Raw genomic sequence first — 24,580 nt, 5'->3', positions numbered from 1 at the left:
TTCCTACAGAAGGGTCACTTAATGATGCATTGAAGGACGTCTGTTTGGGACCTCTGGTCCCCTCCCAGGTATTCCCGTCCTGGAAGCGTGTGCCTCTGTTCCCTAGTACCCAGCCAACTCTCAGACATTTCCTTGAAGTGAGTAAATAAGGCACCAAGGTCAGAACGGAGACTACCTCCTGAACCAAAGCCACTTCACACGTTTTTATTAGATTAGGTTCCCACCGCGGGGCTTATCTCTGCGCTAGAAGCTGTTTGTGTGGGGCTGCTCTGTTGCATTATTCAGAGGCTCTGAAATCCGCACGCCTCCCTTTCTACTCTCTGTGCTGCTGGTCCTCTAGTCGTTTGAGGAGTTTATAGTTGTAACAAGGGTAAAACGTTGTAAAATGGCAGAACATGAGCTATGCTTTTCTTTGGATATTTCCAGAGAAGGAATCTGTACAATTTCCTGTGATGGATGACTGCACACATTCCGAGTGAATTTTGAGTGTATTTTACATGAGGAAGCGAGGTAATGCACCCGCCGCGCCCGCAGAATCCTCCAGCTGTAGAGCTGAAAGTGACCGCAGCACTTCCAGCCGCCCCACGCCCCAGAAATCCCTCCGACAGCATCCTTAAAACATATCGCTCCTACTAGGTATTTACCCCAAAGATACGGATGTCCTGAAAAGAAGGGGCACGTGCACCCCAATGTTCATAGCAGCAATGTCCACAATAGCCAAACTGCGGAAGGAGCCAAGATGCCCTTCAACAGACAAATGGATAAAGAAGATGTGGTCCATATATACTCAGCCATCAGAGAGAACCATTACCCAACATTTGCGGCAACATGGGTGGGACTGGAGGGGATTATGCTAAGTGAAATAAGTCAAGCAGAGAAAGACAATTATCATATGGTTTCACTCATTTATGGAACATAAGAAATAGCAGGGAGATCGGTGGGAGAAGGAAGGAAAGAATGAAGGGGGGGATCAGAGAGGGAGACGAACCATGAGAGACTATGGACTCTGGGAAACAAACTGAGGGCTTCAGAGGGGAGGGGGGGGTGGGGGATTGGGATAGGCCGGTGATGGGTATTAAGGAGGGCACGAATTTTATGGAGCACTGGGTGTTATACGCAAACAATGAATCATGGAACACTACATCAAAAACTAATGATGTACTGTATGTTGACTAACATAACATAAAAAAAAAGAAAGCATGATTAAAAAAAAACAAAAAAAGCCCCATATTGCTCCAATCTGTCCTGAATCTTCTGGGTGGTGGAAGATCTCACTCTTATTATTTTGTTATTTTATTTTATTTATTTTTAAAGATGCATTGACTTATTTTAGAGAGCGAGCACAGTGGGAGGAGCAGAGGGAGAGGGAGAGAGAATCCCAAGCAGAGTCCCCTCTGAGCACGAAGCCCTCGCCAGGGCTGGATCTTGGGACCGTGAGATCAGGACCTGAGCTGAAACCAAGAGTCAGTTGGGTGCTTAACCAATTGAGCCACCCAGGCGCCCCTCACTCTTATATTTAAAATCAGCTCCTGAAGGGTGAAGTTTACATATCATAAGTGTGCATATTTTAAGTCAGCAGTTGGTGAGTTTTGACAAATGTAGGAATCGAGATACAGGGCATTTACTCATGCTGGAAGGTTCTCTGGTGCCCCGTTCATCAGCCTCCCCTTTCTCCCCATTCCCCGCCTCCCCAGGAAACCACTGATCTGATTTCTGTCATCATAGGTTAGTTTTGCTGGTTTAGTGGTTTTATGTATTGGCTTGTACACCAAGCAGTCTCTTTTGTCTGCCCTCTGTCGCACGACATATTTTTGAGATTTCTCTATTTTCCAATCAAGAAGAGACGAAACTCCGATTTTTAACCCCTGATGTACATGACAAGGAATAAGACTTGGTTGAGCATAATTCATGCCTCTTCTGCCCAGGTGGAGTGTATGGAGGGCCTGGGGACTGTTCCCTTTCACTGGAGTGTGGCCCTCGGGGGGACACCAACTGTCCTGCATTGCCCTGGGCTCAGGGAGTTCCTTGAATACAGGATTTTCAGTGGTGAAATTGGACAGGTCCCAGGCAGATTGGGACAGGTTGGTCACCCTAGCCCCCTCTGGTAGGTACTGTATAGCATCAGAGGTATGAGCTTCTAAACAGTAGAGAACAGGCGAGAAAAATGGACATTTTATGTTTCTTCACCTCGAGACTATCAGTGACAAGGAGCCCAACTTGGGGAGAGTCCCTCTGGAAGCAGTCCAGCCGTGGAGGCGCCTGAGGCTTCCATCAGTTGAAAACAGTTGACTTCAACTAATGATTTTTTTTTAATACTCTGGTTACCTAATTTATTCAGGACATATTGTGTTTTATTACTATTCTACTTTCCAGAATACTATTTAAAGAGCTCTGACATTTAAAAGTTTAAATGTAATCAAGATTACAAAGTATGTTATTTGAAAGCACCAAGATAAGCTAGTAATTATTATGATGTCAAGGTGCTTGTTTGATGGACCCCAGCTTGATTATTCTGATGTGCTTAATTTTAAAAACCCACCCAGCCTTTCAACTGGATTGCAAGGCATTGCTCTAACCTGGCTTCTCGGAGGATATGTGCTAATGTGTCATTTCCATCCGAGATCATTCATTAGCGGGATGTTAGCAAGACGTGTTCACCTGTTGATGTGCGAGTAAATTATAATCTGCCAGCTCTCCTTTTCGGGCGGATGAAATGCCTGGCAGTTAACTGTGCCATGTAATTTTCCACATAAGTTCTGAAATGTGATGCCCTTATAAGCCTGCAGGATTCCAAGAGCAGTGTTTTCTGCGCAGTGCTGGCGATGTTATGGCGGTTTCTGAGTACATTTCCGAGCTTTTATATAGCAGACGAAGTATGTGAGATTTCTTTTTTAATGTTTTTTTATTACATTATGTTAGTCACCATACAGCACATCCCTGGTTTCTGATGCAAGGTTCGATGATTCATTAGTTGCGTATAACACCGAGTGCACCATGCAATATGTGCCCTCCTTACTAGAGATTTTTTTTTTTTAATGCTTCTTTTCAGAGAGGTGCCTTGTTTTTTCTGTTAATTTTTTGATCTTTAAAAATTACACAAAATTACTTGTAAAAATTACAAGTAGGGATGCCTGGGTGGCTCAGTCGGTGAAGCGTCTGCCTTCAGCTCAGGTCATGATCCCAGGGTCCTGGGATCGAGTCCCGCTTTGGGCTCCTTGCTCAGTGGGGAGCCTGCTTCTCCCTCTCCCTCTGCCCCCCACTTGTGCACTCTCTCTAAAATAAATAAATAAATAAACAAATAAAGTCTTTCAAAAATACATAAAAATTACAGAAGTAATGCATGCATATATCACTAAAAACAATAATGAAGCAAAAAATGAAATTTCACCCTTACTTACTCAATCCCTGTCCCAGTTAGATTAATAGCTATCCTTCTAGAATTTTAATGTATAACTGAATTTAACATGTAGTTTTGTCTGTTTTTTTTTCTTACACTGAATCATACTATAGATATATATTGGTTTTTCCATTGAAACATATGTTTTAATTTTTTTTTCAAGTTAGAATATATCAGTTTACTTCATTATTTTTAAAGCTACGCTGATTCAGTAGTATAAAGGTACCTAAATTCATTTAGTTATTCCCCTGTCCATGGTTATTTCAGTTATTGTTTTTTTTTTGTCATGTTACTATGAACTTACTTGTATGTCTCTGCTTATATGTGTTATTATTTCTCCAAATATCTGAGAATGGAGTTGTTGTGTCAATGGATAAATTAAATTAAAATTTTGGTATACACTGCCAAATTGGCTTCAAAAAGGCAGTACCACTGCTCCTCAAAGTGTGAATTCTTTTTACACGTGAAACATTTGAAACAAAACAGAAACGGATAATTGAATTTTGCAAGCTCAAACAGCAAATTGGGAATTTGCTCTGCTTTTAATAAAATCTTATTTATTGCTAACTTACACATTTGACTTGTATAAAACTTCTCAGAAAAACTTGCCACTTGGTTATTGATTTATCAGCCAGTTATAATTTCATGGACTTCATATGAGTTGAGGTTTAGAATGAATTTTAATGTTTTTCCATTACTGACTGCTAAGAAGTTTTCGTAACCCAAGCACTGATGGAAATGTGGTCCTCGTGCAATGGTCAAGACAATACCTCTGCCTACAAGGTCTTCTGCACCAAAGCTCAGGTTAAGAGTCCAGTTCTTCTCCTCCTCCTTCTCCTCCTCCTCCTCCTCAAGATTTTGTTTATATATTTGAGAGAGAGAGAGAGAGCGCAAGCATGAGGGGGGAAGGGCAGAGGGAAAAGCAGAAGCAGTCTCCCTGCTCAGCAGGGAGCCGGATACGGGACTCGATCCCAGGATCCTGGGATCACTACCTGAGCCGAAGTCAGACACTTAACCAACTGAGCTACCCAGGCGCCCAAGAGTCTAATTTTTTTTTTATCAGTTCCTTAATATCCCTTTTTCCATTTTTATAACTCACTAATTCCTTCTCAAATCATTGACTCTCTCAAGAATTTTTTTTTTCTTTGGCGAAGAATTAAAAACTGGATGCCGAAGAGTTGCTAAGACATCGCATTATTTTTTGTATGAGGTGGGAATATCACTAGCCCACCATGAGGTATTGTCGTAAGTAACTAAAATAAAACTGCTAGACTTGTCAGAGTAAATGAGGCAGGAGAGTGTTACTAAGATGATGTAGGGGTTTTCTCATCAATTCATTTCCCCTGCTTCTCCCTAACTTAATATGTCCCTTTATGGTTACAGAAACCTATTGGCCTCATTGAGTGGAGATGAAGTCATGAAATCAAACAGCGAGGAATGTGAACCGAAATTCCTATTTGTGATAGGACTGAAAAAATTTGCAAAGGACACCTGTATGAAGGGCTTTCAATGCTTTGATTTAATTCTAAGACTTTTTTAGAATTCTCAAGGGTTCCACATTTGAGCTCTATCCCTTTGGCACACGCTTGCTGTTAGCATCAGTTTCTACTTTTACTTCTTGCTCTTTCTCCGTCATTGCCAAAGTAAGCTAAGGTCTGACTTCTGCAAAATAAGATCTGAAAATGCATTTGTTTATTTTCCAAATATCTTTGAGTACATACTACATCCGGGGCATTATGGTAGGTTCTGCCCGCAAAGATTAACAAAGCATGGGTCTGGAAAGGTCTCCCTGTCTGCTGGGGGACTAGACGGGGGCACACCTAATTGCAGTTGAGTACAAGGAATGCTGGAGTTCAGGCCCAAACCAAAAGCCACAAGATAACTGAATAGAGAACAATGGACATGAGGACATGGGCAACTTGGAAAGCTCTTCTTTCAAGAGTCTTCACCTCCTAGAAGTCCATTGGTTGTAGCAATGTAGCAGCCTGTTTTAGGAAAAGAGCAGGAGAGGTCTCATCAAACTCACTGCTTCTCGGTACACCAGCATACAGACTTCCCAACTGTCAGGTCACAGACTAATGCCAATCCCATTGAACTGCATTAAGCTGTGAGTATCAAAAACCCCACTGAAAGTGGCTTCGTAATCAAGGCATTAATTTATTCAATCAGCTGGAAGTCTAGGGCAGGTAGGCCTGTTTTGTTCAGGATGTCACGGAAGACATCCTTCCACTCTGTCATTTTCCTACACGGTCATCCGATGGCGGTGGCAGCCAAAAGCTCCGTGCCCTCACCTACCCAAGCACATCCGACAACCCCCAAACTCTGGATGATGATATCCCTCTTGGAGCCACTCCACGCCGTGTGCTTCTGTTCTGTGCACCTGCTCTCTTGCTGGCCAGCTGCCTGCTCACGGGCACTGCAGCTTGGGACGGCAGGGATCACCAAGCCATGAGGCAAGGCGCCCTGCCCACGAGGCTTCCCTTGTCAGGGTTAGAGTTTCCGGGGGAGTTTTCATTTCTGATTTTGGGGCCCCCTCTGTTCTTTAAGCCATAGTTTCTACAGGATAGGGTACTTGGGGACAAATTGCATCTTTCTTTGAGAATGAGTAATAGAGCATAAATTAATATCACTATAAATTCTCTTTTTTTCCCAAGACATCAGTAGTGATTGTACTCAAGTGTTTTAAGAAGTGTGTTCTTATTTGAATCTTTCATGCGCTGATACACTCATACACATTAATAAACTCAAACATTGTTTTTCTTTGGGAATATGGGGGCTATTTCTACTGCTTTTCCATCTCCCCTCTACTCTCTGCTTGTTCTTTTATTTTATTTTATTTAAAGATTTTATTTATTTATTTGAGAAAGATTTTATTTATTTATTTGAGAGTGAGAGTGAGAGAGAGCACAAGTGGGGGGGGGGCAGAGGGAGAGGGAGAAGCAGACTCCCTGCTGAACAGGGAGCCCAACTTGGGGCTTGATCCCAGGACCCTGGGATCATGGCCTGAGCCGAAGGCAGACACTTAACCGACTGAGCCACCCAGGCGCCTCTCTGCTCCTTCTTTTATTTATTTATTTTCAGCACAGTAGAATTTCTTGTATCGAGCATGTGTTTACTAGAAGTTTGATGAAAAAATTTAAATGAAATAAAAATCATAGGAAAACGGTTATGTCCTTTGCTGTTTTACTCTTTTTTTGATTGCCAAAGGAGAGATAGGTGGATCTTCCTTGTTTATAGTGTTAAACCTGGGCCTGTAAAATATAACTTATATATCGTATCACTAAGGGCTCCTAATGTGAACCTAAAATTCTTGACCAAGTTTGTTGCTGTTTCTTGTTGCTTCTGTGATGAGACATGTCCATTAGAAAGTCAGGCTGGGGGTAGGTGAGGTATGATGAACTTTGGAGGGCAGCGCTTTCTTCTGCACTGTTTCTCTCTTGGGGAGAGAGAGACTCTAAGATGATTATTGGAGTGGGACATGGGAAGCTTCGAGAATAAGGAGAGTTTATTTCTCTCGGTCCTAGCTTCCCACTAAGGTCAAATGTGGCCCAGAGGCTAAGTGGAATGCAATGATTTGGCAGTCCCGTATTCACCAGGCGGGTAGACTTGCTTTGGAAAAAACACTCAGTTGTTGTCTTGATCGTTGGCTTCAGAGGATGTAATTAACTTGGACATTGATTGCTGTGTTAAAGATGGACTTCTGTGAAATGTCCCTCCAGCAAACAGCCTAAGGACAGACTCATGGCTGGTGTGCACTGAGGTCTTGGTTGCTAGTGAAGATGTCAGCGGTATCAGGTGCCTTAAGCTGCAATGCACCCAACTTATGAACACAGCTATCTGATGCCCCTCTTTCCAGCGTTCAGCTTTTGTCCCACAAAGTGGAGCCGTGGGGAGGATACCGAAGGGACTCCGTACATACACTAAATGGAATAATGCTAGGTGATCACTACAAGGAGTTGGGCAATGCTGCATTCACCGACATGGAAATACGGCCGTGGTAGTTCTGTGGATCCTGCTAGGTTCACACAGTGTATATAGTGTGTTTTCATTTATGTAAGACAAATTAACTTAGTTCTTAAAAGCATTTTTCCTGTTCAAATTTTGGTATCTCCCCAATCTCCGTGTATTTTGTAGTTGATAGCCTCCCTTCAATCACTGTCAGCAACAGCAGGGGTGCGGTAGTGACGGGCGGTGTGGCCACGAACTGGGACCATTTGAGGAAAGAATGTAGGTCAAGTTAATGTCTGAAAACTTTCTTTTCTTATTTTTTTTTAGAGAGGGAGAGAGAGACGAGCGGCAGAGGGAGAGGGAGAGGAGAATCTCAAGCAGGCTTCATGCTGGTCATGGAGCCCCACGTGGGGCTCGATCTCACAAGCCCGAGATCATGATCAGAGCCGAAATTAAGAGTCAGACCCTTAACCAACTGAGCCACCCAGGCGTCTCTAATTTTTTTTTCAAAAAGATTTTATTTATTTATCTTAGAGAGAGAGAGAGCAGGGGAGGGGCAGAGGGAGAGAGAGAATCTAGAGCAGACACCCCGCTGAGCACAGAGCCTGACCTGGGGCTCAATCTTATGACCCTGAGATCAAGAGCTGGATGCTTAACCGACTGAGCTACCCAGACAGCCCTGTCTGAAAACTTTCTTTGACACCTTCTGGTAATGCAAAGAAAGCATTGGCATCAAAACTTGGGGATGGGGTCAATGGTTTGGAAGAAAATCCCAGAGATGATGGCACTGCATACTTTGAAGCAATGCTGGATGGTTGACAGCCTTAATGGCTCAGAGCGAGACATTGTGTAGAAAACCACAGACATCAAAGATTCAAAAATGATTCAGAGTTGGACTCTGAATCCGAAGACATTTAGGTACTTTAACTGATTTAACATATTTTTCTAAGTATTCACAAGAGCGATAAATGACAAAAATCTATAAGCAAATCTAAAAGAGTTCTTTTAATAAGTATAAATAAAAAGAAAGCACTTTAATAAGTACAAATTCTAGGAAAACACTAGATCTTAGTTTAATTGGAAATACTTTTAGTGACACACAAAAATGGTACATCTTATAATTTAATTTTCCTAGATATGGTCAAATGTGGTATTTTCCTTCCTTCCTTCCTTCCTTCCTTCCTTCCTTCCTCCCTCCCTCCCTTCCTTCCTTCCTTCTATCCATCTATGCGTTTTTTTGTTTTTTGTTTTTAATGCAGAACATATAAGAAACTGTTAATAGAGGGAAGGGTTCTGGGTTTCTGGTACTTGGGAGAGGGAGACATTTCTCCTATATAATCTGTTTATTTTAGTCTTTATCAAAGCTATACATTCTCCAAGTTTGAATATCAAGTAGTTAGTTAGGTGACCTCTCAAGACTTGTATCTGATGACTCTTTTGGTTGTTATCCCCAGATCTCAAATAACATGGCGGATTTACTATTTCATGGTTTTCAGTATTAGGCATTATCTACAGACACTGTCTTGGAAGATGAGGGTTTATTATTTTACCCTCTCCTATTCACTCCCTCACCCTTCTCGTATCCTCGCCGTCCACTTATATTATAGTATTGGATAGATCAGTATTCACTCTACATTTTTACGGCTGTGCAAATGCAAATGATATTCATGGATGAACCAGCTCGTTCACTGATTACTTGTTTGCCCTGAGTTAATAGTTGAGTTTTATTCATTTTTTTAATTGCTTGTTTTCTTTATGCACTTACAAGCAGTTCAGCCCCAGACTCTGACCAGTCAGAAATAATTCCTCCGTTCTTTCTCCTGCTACGGCTATTTCCATTGCTGTTATTCTACTTTGAATTTCAGCTAATGGCTTAACATTTACATTCATAATCATAAGACCCCTGGAGCTTATTTTGTTCATCTTTGAAGCCCCAGAGTTCCCAGTTCAATGCTTTCCAAATAGCAGAACTCGCCAAAACTTTGCTTTTTAGGAGTGGCCCTGCTTCTCCGAGTCAGTGGTTATGTCTCCGATCTCCAGGTATGTTGGCTGCAATAGAATCAGAATGTAGAGACCCAGAGATGCCCTAATGTGGCTTTTACTAACAAAGAATAAATTCTTCACATGCCTTGAGGGAGATCACGAACGCTAATCCAGGTTTATGTAGCCTTGCCATGGAAGTCTCAAGGGAGGGCTTCAGTAGAACATTCTAGAACTCTCTGCAGTGGCTTTGTCAACCAGCCCTGGGTGACACGGCAGCTCCTGTCTCGCGGGGAGGTGGGGGGGAAGGGCAGTGCCTTCGGTGACACTGCAGACTCTCGCTCCTGCTCTCGTTCCTTCTTCCTCTTCTCCCTCGTTCTAATTATTACCGTGGAAGAAATGGAATTCCCTTTTGTGTTTAGGTTTAGACGCTCTCAGAGGTACCTTAATTTGCTAAGCTTTTTGCAGACAGCACTAGCAGGGAGGTAGCAGTTGTAAAGAGTTCTCTCAAACACTGGAAGTCGTTTGAGCTTCAGGAAGCAAATGATTTAATCCGAGGCAGGAAATGAGAACACACTCGGTGAGGCCACTGCAAGCTTGGCCGAGGCGGAGACGATTAGCAATACCCGTGATTTATGAGCCCTTGCCAGCCGCGCCGATGGTGTTTCGCCCAGTGTGTCTTGAGCTTTAATATCTTTTAGCCCCAGAGATTTTCATTTCCGACATGTAAAAGTCTCTGTAGTTAGATCTTTAAGCAACAAGAAAGTCTTCTTCTCTTTCTTACGTTCATGGTCAAGGAACGCCGTGGAGAGGATTTGGAGTTTGTGACAAAACGTAGAATTTGGTCAAATGGAGTTTTACTGGAGGTCTTCGCTTCTACCTCACCCTTCTCCGTAGCTACGTGGGTCATCAGTATCCCGTATGTTTTACTTCGCGGCTCGGAGGAGGCATTTACAACACGGGACCTGAAGGCGCCACGTGCGTTTGGTTTCAAATAATTTGATGGTTCCTTTCATCAAGGGAGCCTCATTTTCTGATTTTGTATTTTCCCTTCTTAAGTAGGAGGCTTGCATTTTTTTCTCCTTCCCCGTTCTCACCAGATGGACTGAGAGATAAATGGAGAGGGGGAAGTGGAAGCCTGGAATTGGTGATAATAAGGGGGTAAGAATTGTGAAGAAACAGTATTTTTAGGAAAATCAAGGAGTAAGCGATCAAGAGAAAAAGCTGCAACAGAACAGGAAATAATAAATCGCCATCAGGTGGAAATCGAAAGGTTTTGAAACGGACTTCTGCATTAATCATAGCTGGATGGGGAAACAAATTGTTCTAGGTGTTTCAGACAATGGGAATTTATTATGGGGATTGGTTGCAAAGGCTTTGAAGGGCTAGTGGAGCAAAAGAAGGGAGGGCAGATTATGCAGAATGAATAATGGGAGACTGCTGCCACCCCTGGCCTGGAGAAGCAAGAGGGGAGATCAGTTTACCCAGAGTGCAGGATGGCAGTCTCCGAGGCCCCACTGTTGGAGGCGAGCAGGAACCTGTGAGCTGGTATTCCCAGGTCATGGCCACTGCTGCTGTGGCTGTCACCACAGTCTATGTGGCTGATGTCTCTGCTACAGCTGACGCGGTCACATTCCTAGGTGCTGCTACTCTCTGTGCCACAGGAGAAGCCTTTAGGAAGAGGCTCCTTCTTGCCCTTCTACTTCCCTGTCCCCTTACAGTGCTCCCATTGGCGGGATCGAAATGCAAGCCCGAAGGCAAGGGATCCTGAGAAATGAAGTTTGCAGGGTTTCCGCCGCCTTCAGTGCAGAGTGAAACACAAAGATAAGAATGGAACTGAGAAACTAACAAGCCAGTAATTAACATGACCTCCTTTTAGAAAAAAGAGCTCAGGTTCCTCTGTGCTTTCTGTGAACCTTGCTGTAGCTGAGAATACTGTAATCTTGGGCAAAAACCATTGTAATACCAAGCCTAGCATTTGAATTCCCAAAGGAAAGTATGGTCCACTGGGGGACATTGGTGTATCTGGAAGAAACTAGTCTCCACCCAAGAGGGGGTCTCTGCTTTAAATTCTCTGCTTTCATGGGGCACCTGGGTGGCTCAGTTGGTTAAGTGTCTGACTTGATTTCAGCTCAGGTCATGATCTCAGGGCTGTGAGATTGAGCCCTACCTTGGGCTCTGCATTGAGCAGGGAGTCTGCTTGGGATTCTCTCTCTCCCTCCCCCTCTGCCCCCCCCAACCCCCCCACTTGAGCAGGCTCTCTTTATCTAAAAACAAACAAATAAAATTTTTAAATTCTCTGCTTTCGTGATGGATTTATATAAAGCATTGACTCATGGGTCTGTTTGGGTGGAAATTGTTTTAAAAAATTAAAAAAGGATAAAATCTTCCATGAGCTTGATGCTTTGTTCTCATAGGAATTTGTAATTGGTGTGTTTCAAGTCACACCAGGAAAAAAAAATGCACGTAAAAAGCAACTTTGTCTGATCACATATAGTGTTGGTCTAGCATGCGAAAGTTTTAGGGATTGCTTAGATCTCTGGGGCATGTGCTCTGGGTGGCAGCTCCTTTATACATTCTGGAGTTGTGTGTTGGAGTTAAGAAAATTTCAAATACCTGTAACGTAGAGTTTCTGTAAGTTTATACTTGGCCCGTTGGAGTAATTATTCCAATGCAGTCCGAAGATTATGGTTAACCCAATTCTGTGCACCTGAGATGTATTTTAAAAGGGAAAAAGCAAAGAAAGGGTTATACTCAAAGGTCGAGTACCTAGCTTACTCTAAGAGGCTCAAACCAACCTTGGCGATGATGTCAGTGGAGGATAAGAAGACACGAGAAGGATTGAGCTTTAGGGGAAGATGGCTAGTTTAGTCAGGGCGTGGAATCAGTGATTTTTTAAAAAACTTTAATCTATGCATTTATCATTCCTCAAAACCATTCGAATGTACAGCTTATAAGAAATTTATCACAGAGGTTGAATGTTGAGACTGCAATTTCCACGAGGGTCAGTGGCCATCTGGAATAAATGATGTTGCCTCCATGTTATTGTCATGACAATAGTAATAAAAACTAATATTAATAACATCAATAAATGTAAGTTTTTATTGCTATTTGTCAAGCATTATGTAGGTAGCTTTTTTTTTTTTCAGGTTTGGACATGTGCATGTCTTTCTTTCTTCCTTCCTTCCTTCCTTCCTCTCTCTCTCTCTCTCTCTTTCTCTCTTTCTCTCTTTCTTTCATGTTCAGTTAGCCACTGTAGAGTACATCATTAGCTTTTGATGTGGTCTTCAGTGATTCATTAGTTGTGTATAACACCCAGTGCTCATCACAAGTGCCCTCCTTAATACCCATCACCTGGTTACCCCATCCCCCACCCCCTCCCCTCTGAAACCCTCAGTCTGCGCCCTCCGTCGAAGAGGACGACCTTCTCCGGTAGAGGAGTTCCGCTCTTCGGTCAAGGGTATACGAGTAGCTGCACTCCCCTCCTAGAACCTCCAAACGAGCTCTCAAGGAATTAGTGATTTTTTCGGGCTATCCAAGTGGATATTTCTAGCATGCTGGTTGAAGCTCAGGGGAACAGTCTGGATAGAGTGTAAATTTAGGATCTATCAGTAACTAGGTTTAGTTAAAACCTGAGGGGGGATGGGACAACAGTCAATTTATTATTATTTTTTAGAGATTTTATTTATTTATTAGAGAGAGAGGAGAATGAGTAGGGAGAGGGGCAGAGGGAGAGGGAGAAGCAGGCTCCCCGCTGAGCAAGGAGCCCAATGCAGGACTCGATCCCAGGACCCTAGGATCATGACCTGAGAGGAAGGCAGACGCTTAACCGACTGAGCCACCCAGGCGCTCCATGTTGGCATATTTTAGAATAAATCACTGAAAAGGAATCATCTTGGGGAAATATGCTAAAAGGAGGTAATCATCCCTCCTGTCCCTTCTCCTATCCAACCATATTGGATGTCATTGTTCAGAGGTTTTAAATCTGGATTTGTGTCCTCGGTTTAAGGAATCACAAAAGGTGATCGGGCCCCTGTTATGCCAGAGCATGAATTCTAAACTCCAAGCAATCGTGCTTGGGAAGGATGATTGGCAACTTAAATTTGGACAATGGAGATTTTAGTCTCGGCCAAGAGGGATCAATTCTGGCTTTGTCCAACTTTGCCCCTTCATACAGGGTGAGGAGTCCATGGACTAAGGTCAGAGGCCCACCTGCGGCCACAGAGCCCATGCCTCCCTCTTAGACATCACACTCCAGGTACCAGGACCCCAGAATCCCTGCCCCAAAGCCCAAAGTGGAGCCCGTTTCCAGAGCCCACACTGGCCACTTCTCTGGTTTATCTTCCCAGGCTGCTAATATGCACCCTTGGGCTGGCCAGGGGGTGACTGCAAAGGTATAGAATGTAAAGAAAAATTTTACACTGGATACTTGTTAAGAGAGATTTTATTCGAGCTACTGTAGTAGAAGAGAGAGACTTCAGTCTAGAACTGAGCTCAACTCCAAATGCAGCAAAGACAGCTGGGGATGTCTGGCCAGCCCCTAGAGTGAGGGGGTCAGTGGATGGAGGGTTCTTAAGAGGATAGCAGGGGTAGGAAGCTGAAGTAGCTTCAGGATTCATGCTGGAGGCAGGCCAAAGACTTGGACATCAGGTATGGGGGGATGAGGGACTTGGTCAGATATCAAGGACGGGCTGGGTATTATCAGCAAACCAACATGGCACGATTCTTTGCTGAATCTGGGCTCTGCAGGCCGAGGACAGGGTGGCTGGCCGCGGTTGAGGCATAGTGAGAGGAGGGCCCAGAAGAGCCTGATTAAATCTGGTCAGAGAAGAAGTTTTTGTCAGGTCAGAGCTTGGACTTGCGGGTTGAGTTGTCCATGTCCTCACAGTGTGACTTAGAGCCGAGGGTGGAAGGGAAAGGTGGCCAGGCACCCCTGCACTCTAGCTGGGAACTCTGAGGAACGGAGAGTTCTCAGTTTAAACTTGGCCTTCTAGCCGCAGGTTCCTTGGCAGGACTCTAAAGGCTGTTGCCATCGGGCTGGGCAGAGCCTTCCTGGTGGGCACTCCCAGCTGAGGAGCTCAGGAGCTCTAGGAGGCCCTGGACAGTGGGGGCAGAGAGGGGCAAGACCCGGGACAGGCCAGGAATGAACCTCTGCTCTCCTGCGGAAGAGGAGGGGGAAATGGTGTCCATTTCACCACGTGGGGTGGTGCTGAGTGAGTGGAAAGGAAGGTTTTGGGGGTGAGGTGAGACCGTCAGCAAGTGAGGAGAACATCTGTGCCAGGCCCCAACAAGAATCATGACTCAGGACAGAAAACCATGTTGATTTTGAATATATAGTCTCCACATTTGGTGTGAACTGTGGCTTTGCACATGAAAAAAAAATTCACCAGTATATATATGTTAAGGTGGAAGGATAAACCATTCAACACTTGTTAAAAGTGATTTATAGCCATTGAGTGTTGAGGCATAGGGTTCTCGGGATTCTATATTCTTGCCTCAGGCCCTGCACCGCCAGGAAGGGGCTGCAGGGTTACTGACTGGCCTAGAGCACAGGCCCAGGAAGGGGGCGTGAGAAATTTCCAGGCCTGGGGGCAGAATGAACAGATGCCTAATTGAACAGGTATAATTGAGAGAAGGCTCCATGATGCAAAATTGATTAAGGGGCAGGCAGAAGGACTCATGAAGAGAGACGGTGGGAGAAGAAGGGAGAATACGGGTCTAGAAGTTAGCATGAGAGAGTTTCGAGTCCAGTGGCCTGCCCGCGTCCCCTGACTTGGCTGGAACCAGGCCACCTTCACAGGTGCGTGTATGGTGGGTTCCTCGACTGCCTTTGGTTAGAATTTCACCGGGGGTGATCGGGGTCTTTCCCAGGGGCCAGCACCATTCCTTCCCATGTTTAGTTAACCCTCAGAACCTCAAGAGAAAATAAATGACCTGATGGTGTTGGGTGGGTAAGTCGAGAAAATTCATGTGAAATGGGCTTTTGAAATAGAATTGAATCATGCAAATTGTGAATGGTAATATATGGTCTAAATTGTTTTTGCCCCAAAGTTTTAGTTTCCTCTACTGGGGTATTTTTTGTGGGGCGCACAGTTTTGGGGCAGAATTCTTTTTATTTTATTTTATTTTATTTTATTTCATTTCATTTCATTTCATTTCATTTCATTTCATTTCATTTCATTTTATTTTAAAGATTTTATTTATTTATTTGACAGAGAGAGAGACAGCCAGCGAGAGAGGGAACACAAGCAGGGGCAGTGGGAGAGGAAGAAGCAGGCTCCCATCAGGGAGCCCGATGCGGGGCTTGATCCCAGGACCCCAGGATCACGCCCTGAGCCGAAGGCAGACGCCCAACGACTGAGCCACCCCGGGCGCCCCCAGAATTCTTTTTAAAAACAGGGATTACCTCTGGAGGGCATTTTGGGGTGGGGGGGCTTTCCTGATGAAGGCCTGTGTCTTCCCCAGTGGGCTAGGTTTAAGCTGGGTAATCTTTTGGTGGGTGTGCCTAGGATTGCCAGGAGCAAGTCATTCAAAAAGAAATCAGCGTTGTAGCAGGGGCCGGTGATCTTTCTGGTCCTTTAGCATTAGCTGGTCTGAAAATTCTGGTCCCCACCAGGGGTTTTGGGTTCCAGATGAATGACTCCAACTTTGTTAGTAAAGTGGGGTTCCTAATACATGCTGCCTTCTGTTTTCACCAGTCTGGGTGGGAATAATGAAAAAAAAAAAAGAATCTATGTGCTTGCAGAAGCAAAGGAGCCCATAAACACATCATAAAGTCCTGTCGCTCTTCTGCTCGTCTGCCACTTCAAATTCCGTCTCCGTAGTTAGCAATCTGGCATCATTTGCCAGCATTAATTTTTTTCCATTTGTATTCCAAGTTGCAATTCCCTTTACAGTGCACTTTAGTGCTTAAGATCTATGTGTCAGCTGTTATTTAAAGGAATAAATGAATTTGTCAATATTCAGTAAACACAGAATCGCCCAGAGAAATGAAAGTTTGAATCCAAAGTTGTTGAATGTAAGAGCCAGGGAAGCTGACTGTGGAAAACTAGTGAACTAATCTCCTGCAAGTTAGTCACATTTTTAATGGATTTACCATAGTTTAATTGACTTTTCTTACTTTCAGGGTTCCTACTCTTGTGATAGTGGGCAGTGCCCTGGAGTTGGAGAGAGCAAATAACTCAGTCTCCTGAGCCACAGATAGAAATTGTTCAGTATCGTCACTCCCATTCTAGACCATGATCTCCTCAGTGAAGAACAGTGGACCCTTGGACAATGCTGGTGTTGGGGCGCCAACCCCCTGACACAGTCAAAAACCTGGGTCTAACTTTGGACCCCCCCCAAACTTAACTACTAATAACCTAGTGTTGACCAGAAGCCTTACTGATAATATCAGTCGGTTAACACATTTTTTGCATATTATATGTATTATAAACGGTATTCTTACAATAAAGTTAGCTAGAAAAAAGAAAATGTTATTAAGAAAAACATAAAAGAAAATACATTGACAGTACCATATACCGTATTTATTGAAAAATATCCTCATGTAAGTTGACCCATGAAGTTCAGGTCTGTGTTGTTCAAGGGTCAACTGTATTGAGGTCTGTTACGGTTCTCCTTTCAGTATTCTTGAGTGTTGACAATCTGAAATTGTAGGGTTAGGGGAGGAGCTCACTGGGCAAAATGCCCTATTTTGTAAATCTCTCCTGGAGAATTTTAGTTTGGAAGAATCTGATAAAGAGCCTATTGTAATGTGATTTTGTGTGTTGTGTATGTATTGTAGGGAAGTAGCTAGGAAGTACTTTTAAAGGTAACAAATAATGGGAAATGTTTTTGGAAAGTTAGGTCTTTTTGCCCCTCTGTTAAAGAGGCATCCCCCCACTTCTAAGATGGCCCCACTGCTACAAGCTAAACAGAATTCAGATCGTTGTACTGGAATCTCACATTCTCATTTTTAAAAAAGCTGTGTTCCTTTTTAGAGCATGAATAGAAGTAAACATTTCTTGCTTAGATTCTGCGGGCTTCTTTTACTACCCTAGATTGCATATGCGAGGGACCCCATACTCTGCTCCCCGTCCTTTCAACATCGAGCCTCCAGTAGCAACTTGGCTAAAGGTGTAATGAGCCGTTCAGCCCTCATCTCCTAGTTGTAATGAATGAAGGGCTCATGGCTCATACTTGGTACCAGTTTCAAGTCCCATTCATATTATCAGTGCAATCTGAGTGGATCTAGTCACTGGCCACAGAAAGATCTACACACAGCTATTTTCAGTGCCTCCTTTGCTTTTCCGACGTGGATGAGCAGAGACGAAACCCAGGTCCTCTCCACTCTCCGAAGCACGGGAGGCAGGCGTGTCTTGTTGCTTTGCGGCTCTGCATTTTGGGTCTTTGCTGCGACACCCCCAGGGTGAGGCAAATAAAGAGTCATGCATGTGCCATTTAGCAGGAGTAGACAGCCACTGACGTCTGAATCACTCCCTCAAGACACCTGTGCTCGGCCCCGCATTAATTCTGAACCCACTGTTGTTTTAATCATACCCCTCCAATCTTTTTTTTTTTTTTTTAAAGATTTTATTTATTTATTCGACAGAGATAGAGACAGCCAGCGAGAGAGGGAACACAAGCAGGGGGAGTGGGAGAGGAAGCAGGCTCCCAGTGGAGGAGCCTGATGTGGGGCTCCATCCCATAACGCCGGGATCACGCCCTGAGCCGAAGGCAGATGCCTAACTGTTGTGCCACCCAGGCGCCCCCATATCCCTCCAATCTTAATCTTCCATCTCGATTCCTGCCTCTGACTCCTGCGGCTTGGACTCTAGTTCTTCCTCTCCCGGGCAAACGGATTCTTGTTCTGCCTTGAGCAGAAACTTCCTGTTCTAGCTCAGGTGGGTGGGTTCCTGTTCCCATCCTTGGCCAGATGACCAGCAACCACTTCATGCGATACATTGCCTTCCTGCTCAAATTCGCTGATCTTTCATGTCTTCACGTTTGTCTGTTCACCTTTCTGATCATTACATTTCAAGTGTGTGGATGAGCATTCTTTCTGATGCTCAAGGTCAAATATAGCAAATGCTAAATAAAAGAATACATAACCATTTTTATATGTTAGTCTTTCATTCTTGATCATTGAGGAGAAAAGCCTGTATCAAGACTAGTAGTACTTTGCTCAGCAACTTCTCTGTGCTCAGTATACGTCCTTCAACATAATCTTATTTGATCTTTAATTGTTTAAAAGCCCTTCTTGATTAATTGATTTCTCATTGTGGTACTGTTGGCACCAAAGACTGTGTATTTATTTGAGAGAGTGTGCACCGACATGAAATAATTAATTGTTACGAATTCTACCAGAGAATATGTTTTATTCTGTTGGAAGCATTTATTTGGGCCTTTTTTCCCCAGTGAATGGTGGGAGATGGATTTTTTTTTTTTTTTTTTTTGGCCATTTCCTTACATTTAAAAACATTTTCAAATCAGGCGCCACAAAATCATCACTGTCAGAAACACTTTAGAAATTCGGTGTTACGTATTGGGGTATCGTCTTAATCGTTTCTCATTTATAGAAATAACTTCTTCCTGATTGAGTCTCCATCCACGCTGTCAGGAAACAACTGCTTGCCACATCCATCACTTCTGTCTGCACATGATCATGTTTCAAAGGTTTCCCAATTAATCCCATGGAAGCTAGAATCACTCATAATTATAATCCTGTTATGCCTTCTTTTTTTCTTGATTGCTGGCTAATTCATGCCCATCCTGCAGCGGTCTGTAGCATAGTGCTATTATCAGCTGTTTTGTCTTTAAAAGCCTCTTGTCTACCATCTTGACTAAGATTGATTCACTGCACTTTGTTGAAATCGATCATTTTGGATGGAAAAAAAAAATCTATCCTGCATATTTATTCTGGCGACTTTTGCATGATTTCACTTTTTTTTCAGTGCATCAATCTGCCAACTGGTTGCTTTCCCCTTTTTCAGCTTCCTTTCTCTTGCTCTTTTCTTTTTTTAAAGAATTGTCTGTCTCTTTATTTCTCCTGCCCTCTCTTATTCAACACCTCTGGGAAGAAAAGCCAATTACCAGGGGCAGTGGAATAAATTCTCCCTTTAGAACCAGGCTGGACACTACTCCCATTTCTCTTAACGTAAAATCAGAAAGAGGGTCCCTCTCCTTGGTGCTCGTCTTCCTGAGCAGTTTCCAGGGTGACAGCACATGACTGACTGCCAGGAATTTTGCAAATGCTGTGACATTGCTTCTTTGTAGCCTTGGACTTCTCCGTATTCTAATTTTACCAGGTAGACTCCAAGTTGGATACTAAAATTCTCTTGCACGTACTAATGTTTTCTTTTCTTCTTCTAGGCACTGACTTTAATATAGATAGCTTACCTCTGCCTCGGAAAGCCCATCATGACTGGGCCCTTTTTCACGAAGAGTCTCCGAAAAACAATTATAAGCTCTTCCACAAGCCAGTCATCACCTTGTTCAACTACACTGCCACGTTCAGCCGGCATTCCCACTTGCCCCTGACCACCCAATACTTGGAGGGCGTAGAAGTCCTGAAGTCACTCCGATACCTGGTTCCTTTGAGGTCCAAAAATGACCTTCGAAGGCGACTTGCTCCGCTGGTATATGTCCAGTCAGACTGTGACCCGCCATCAGACAGGGACAGCTATGTTCGAGAGCTGATGACCTACATCGAGGTCGATTCCTACGGTGAGTGTTTACGAAACAAAGATCTCCCTCAGCAGCTGAAAAATCCAGCCTCCATGGATGCCGATGACTTTTATAGGATCATTGCACAGTATAAATTTATCCTCGCCTTCGAGAATGCAGTGTGTGACGACTACATCACTGAGAAGTTCTGGAGGCCTCTGAAACTGGGGGTGGTCCCTGTGTATTATGGGTCCCCCAGCATTGCAGACTGGCTCCCGAGTAATAGAAGTGCTATTCTCGTATCAGAATTTGCTCACCCTAGAGAACTGGCAAGTTACATCAGACAACTGGATCATGACGACAGATCATACGAGGCCTACATAGAGTGGAAGCTGAAAGGTGAGGTCTCCAATCGGCGACTTCTCACAGCGCTCAGGGAACGGAAATGGGGAGTGCAAGATGTCCACCAGGACAACTACATCGATGCATTTGAGTGTATGGTGTGCAGCAAGGTGTGGGATAATATCCGGCTTCAGGAAAAGGTGAGCAAATCGAGGTTTGGCAAAGAGGCACTAGGAGGGCCATCTTGGTTGTCTCTGCCATTTTGTACCCTGTCCCAGCCTCTTCATACAGCTCTTCACTCCCATTAGAGAGGCCAGATGCTGCAGGGAGGTGAATATTTCATTACTCTCCTCTGAGGACTGTCATGAAGTTTATGAGTCATGTCGTTTTTCCCGAAGGGCTTAACCTCCCCTTTCTTGTTTCTTCCGGAGGACACCGTGCTGCAGGCGCTTGCTGGGCAGTGATAGAAGCAGGCTGCAGAGGAGGGAAGAAAGCCAAAAACATAACAATTTGGGAGTTCTGAATCTCATCCACATAGTCAGTCCTTTGACTTTTCCATCACTGCTCTGTTTTCCGCCAGACCCTTACATGCTTGCCTCATGGGTGCTGCTTCGAAACTTATTTTCAGGGATAGGCGCCTGGGTGGCTCAGTAGGTTAAGCATCTGCCTTCGGCTCAGGTCGTGATCCCAGGGTCCTGGGATCAAGCCCCTCATTGGGCTTCTCCCTCTCCCTCTGCTGTTCCCCCTGCTTGTGCTCTCTCTCTGTCAAATAAATAAATAAAATCTTAAAAAAAAAAAAAGAAACTTATTTTCATTTCTGGTATGCAATCGATTAACATCTCTCTCTCTCTCTCTCATTCTTGCTTTTACCTTTCTGGTACACACATGCTTCACTTTTTCTCTTTCAGCTGAAGAAAAGCTAAAAGAAATAATTTGATTTCCTCTAACTCTGATTATTTTTTATCTTGTGGCTGATGATAATTTAATCATTGCATTTGGATGTAGAAAATACTAGAAGAATGTCAAATGCATTTCCCCTTTCTCTACTCTACTCCTTCTTTTCTCTCCCTCCACACAGATCCAATGAATTATCTATTGCTGTGTAAACAATATTGTCACAAACTTCATGGCTTAAAACAACACACATCTGTCATCTCACAGTCTCTGTGGGTGAGCTCATGGCTTAGGCAAGTCCCCTGGAAGCCTGGTGTCAGTCTATCAGTCAGGGCTGGGTGTTCGTCCAGAGGCTCAACTGGGGACAGGTCTGTTTCTAGACTCACATGCTTGTTGGCGTATTCAGTTTCTTGAGGCTGTGGGACTGAGGGCTTCAGTTTCTTGCTGGTTGGAGGTTGGAGGCTGCCCTCAGCCTTTAGAGGCCATTCACAGTTCCTTGTCATATGGGCTTCCCCAGCAAGGCTGCCTGCTTCCTCAAAGCCAGCAAGGAAGTGAGAGAGTCCAGCAAGACTCGTGTTACAACCAGTGTATATGTGATTGTGTGGTCACGTACACATGATCACATACATCTCTCACCGTTGCTGGATTTTATGGCTTAGAAGCAAGTGACTAATAACATACACGCGAGGGGGAAGGACTACAAGGGTGTGAATACCAGGGGCAGGAAGCCTGGGGACATCTGCAGTCTGTCCACCACACCTGTTGAATCCTAGTAGGCCTGTACTCTGTGTTGAATACTTTATTTATGTAGGGGAAAGTCTTTCAATATTGAAATAATTAAGTCAGTTAAAGAACATTTACTGATAAATGATCCTGTTCTCAAAAAGGCTATAGTAGAAGATAGAACATGGACTCATCACAGGTATAACTTCACAGAATTGGGATAAACTTCTAAAAAATTATCTTTGAGGTATAATTGAGGTACTATAAACTGCTATGGTTCGATTAATTGTGACATATACCTGTGAAACCATCACCACCGTCAAAATAACAAACATTTCTGTCCTCCTCAAGAGTTTCCTCATGTCCTTTTTTAATCCATCCCCTCTGACCCCTTCCTTAGGCAATCATACATCTGCCTTTTGTCACTTTTGACAAAGAAGCTAAGTCAGTTTTCTAGAATTCTATATAAATGGAATCATGTAACAATTCTCTTTTGTGCCTGGCTTCATTCACTCCACATGATAATGTTGACATTCATCCACAACACTGTGTGTATCAGTAGTTTCTCTTTATTGTTGAAATTTGCACGTACCAGAATGTCCTCATCCATTCACCTGTTGATGGACATTTGAGTTGTTTCCAGTTTCTGGCTTTTACAAATAAAGCTGCTATGAACATGTATGTACAAGTCTTTGTATGGACATAAGCTTTCATATCTCTTCTGTAAATACCTAGGAGTGAAATGGCTAGGTCATATGGTAGATGTATGTTTCACATTTTGAGAAATTACCAAGCTGTTTTCCAAAGTTGCTCTCTCTTACCTTCCCACCAGCATTGTATGAGAGTTCCGTTCATTAACAGTTAGTGTGGTCAGTCTTTTAGTTTTTGCCATTATGGTGGGAGCATACTGGTATCTCACTGTGAGTTAATTTGTGTTTCTCTAGTAACTAATGATTTGAGTACCTTTTTTTTTTTTTTAAAGATTTTATTTATTTATTCGACAGAGATAGAGACAGCCAGCGAGAGAGGGAACACAAGCAGGGGGAGTGGGAGAGGAAGAAGCAGGCTCCTAGCAGAGGAGCCTGATGTGGGGCTCGATCCCATAACGCCGGGATCACGCCCTGAGCCGAAGGCAGATGCTTAACCGCTGTGCCACCCAGGCGCCTCTGATTTGAGTATCTTTTAATGACTTGTTTGCCATCAGTGTCTTCTCTGGTCATATGTCTCTTCAAATCTTTGCTCATTTAAAAAAATTGAGTTGTGGGGCGCCTGGGTGGCACAGTGGTTGAGCGTCTGCCTTCGGCTCAGGGCGTGGTCCCGGCGTTATGGGATCGAGCCCCACATCAGGCTCCTCTGCTAGGAGCCTGCTTCTTCCTCTCCCACTCCCCCTGCTTGTGTTCCCTCTCTTGCTGGCTGTCTCTATCTCTGTCAAATGAATAAATAAAATCTTAAAAAAAAAATAAAAAAATTGAGTTGTGAATCTTGAGTTGTAAGAATCCTTTATACGACAAATGTTTTCTTCTAGTTTTGGGGTTGTTTTTCCATTTTCTTTTTCTTTTCTTTTTTTCTTTTTCTTTAAGATTTTATTTATTTGAAAGAGACAGAGCACAAGCAGGGGGACCAACAGGCAGAAGGAGAGGGAGAAGCAGGCTCCCTGATGAGCAGGGAACCCCAAATGGGACTCGATCCCAGGACCCTGGAATCATGACCTGAGCTGAAGGCAGACACTTAACCAACTGAGCCACCCAGGCACCTTGTTTTTCCATTTTCTTTTTTCTTTCTTTCTTCTTCTTTTTTTTTTTTTTTTTTAAAGATTTTGTTTTTATTTATTCGACAGAGATAGAGACAGCCAGCGAGAGAGGGATCACAAGCAGGGGGAGTGGGAGAGGAAGAAGCAGGCTCATAGCGGAGAAGCCTGATGTGGTGCTCGATCCCATAACGCCGGGATCACGCCCTGAGCCGAAGGCAGACGCTTAACCGCTGTGCCACCCAGGCGCCCCTTTCCATTTTCTTAACAGTATCTTTTGAAGTGTATAGTTTGCAATTTTGATGAAGTCCAGCTCATCATTTTTTTCTTTTATCATTTGAGTTTTTTGTGTCCTGTTTAAAAATCTTTGTGTAACCCAGGGTCACTAAGATATGCTTCAGTTTTATTCTAGAAATTTTGTCCAGCCAGACATGTAGGTCTATAGTCCACTTATAGTTAATTTTTGTAATGCAGCATGGTGTAAGAGGTGAGGTTTGGTTATTTGAATGTCCTGTAGTATTGGCATCATTTGTTGGAAAGATCATTTTTTCACGATTGCATTACCTTGGCTTTTTTTTCAAAACTCAATTGGCCTTACATATGGGTTAATTTCTAGACTGGTAAATATGCCTGTATTTACATACTGTAGTTTCATAGTAAGTGTTGGAATGAGATAGCGTCAATCTTCCAACTTGGTTCTTTTTCAGAATTATTTTTACCATTTTAGGTCTTTTGCTTTTCCATATAAATTTTAGAGTCAGTTTGCCAGTTTATATGAGAATGCTTGATAGCATTTTCATTGGGATTGTGTTGAGTGTTTGTATTAATTTGGGGGAGAATTGACAATATTGAGACATTTAATCCATAAGAATGATAGATCTATCCATTTATTTAGGTCTTCTTTA

The 24,580-nt window shown here is 43.5% G+C and overlaps 1 protein-coding gene across 2 annotated transcripts in view; it reads left to right on the top strand.

The window, feature by feature from the left end:
- The window catches only part of FUT10 (fucosyltransferase 10), an 85,187-nt gene that overhangs the window by 43,688 nt on the left and 16,919 nt on the right, over window positions 1–24,580 (top strand). For both annotated transcript variants that reach the window (XM_026508400.4, XM_044387511.3), the window contains one exon: window positions 19,676–20,511. In XM_026508400.4, coding sequence (XP_026364185.1) covers window positions 19,676–20,511 — 836 coding nt within the window. The remainder of the gene's footprint in view (window positions 1–19,675; window positions 20,512–24,580) is intronic.

This window comes from Ursus arctos, unplaced genomic scaffold (assembly GCF_023065955.2).
Source record: "Ursus arctos isolate Adak ecotype North America unplaced genomic scaffold, UrsArc2.0 scaffold_27, whole genome shotgun sequence".
Taxonomy (NCBI): Eukaryota; Metazoa; Chordata; class Mammalia; order Carnivora; family Ursidae; genus Ursus; species Ursus arctos.
This window is presented reverse-complemented; position numbering and strand designations above follow the sequence as displayed.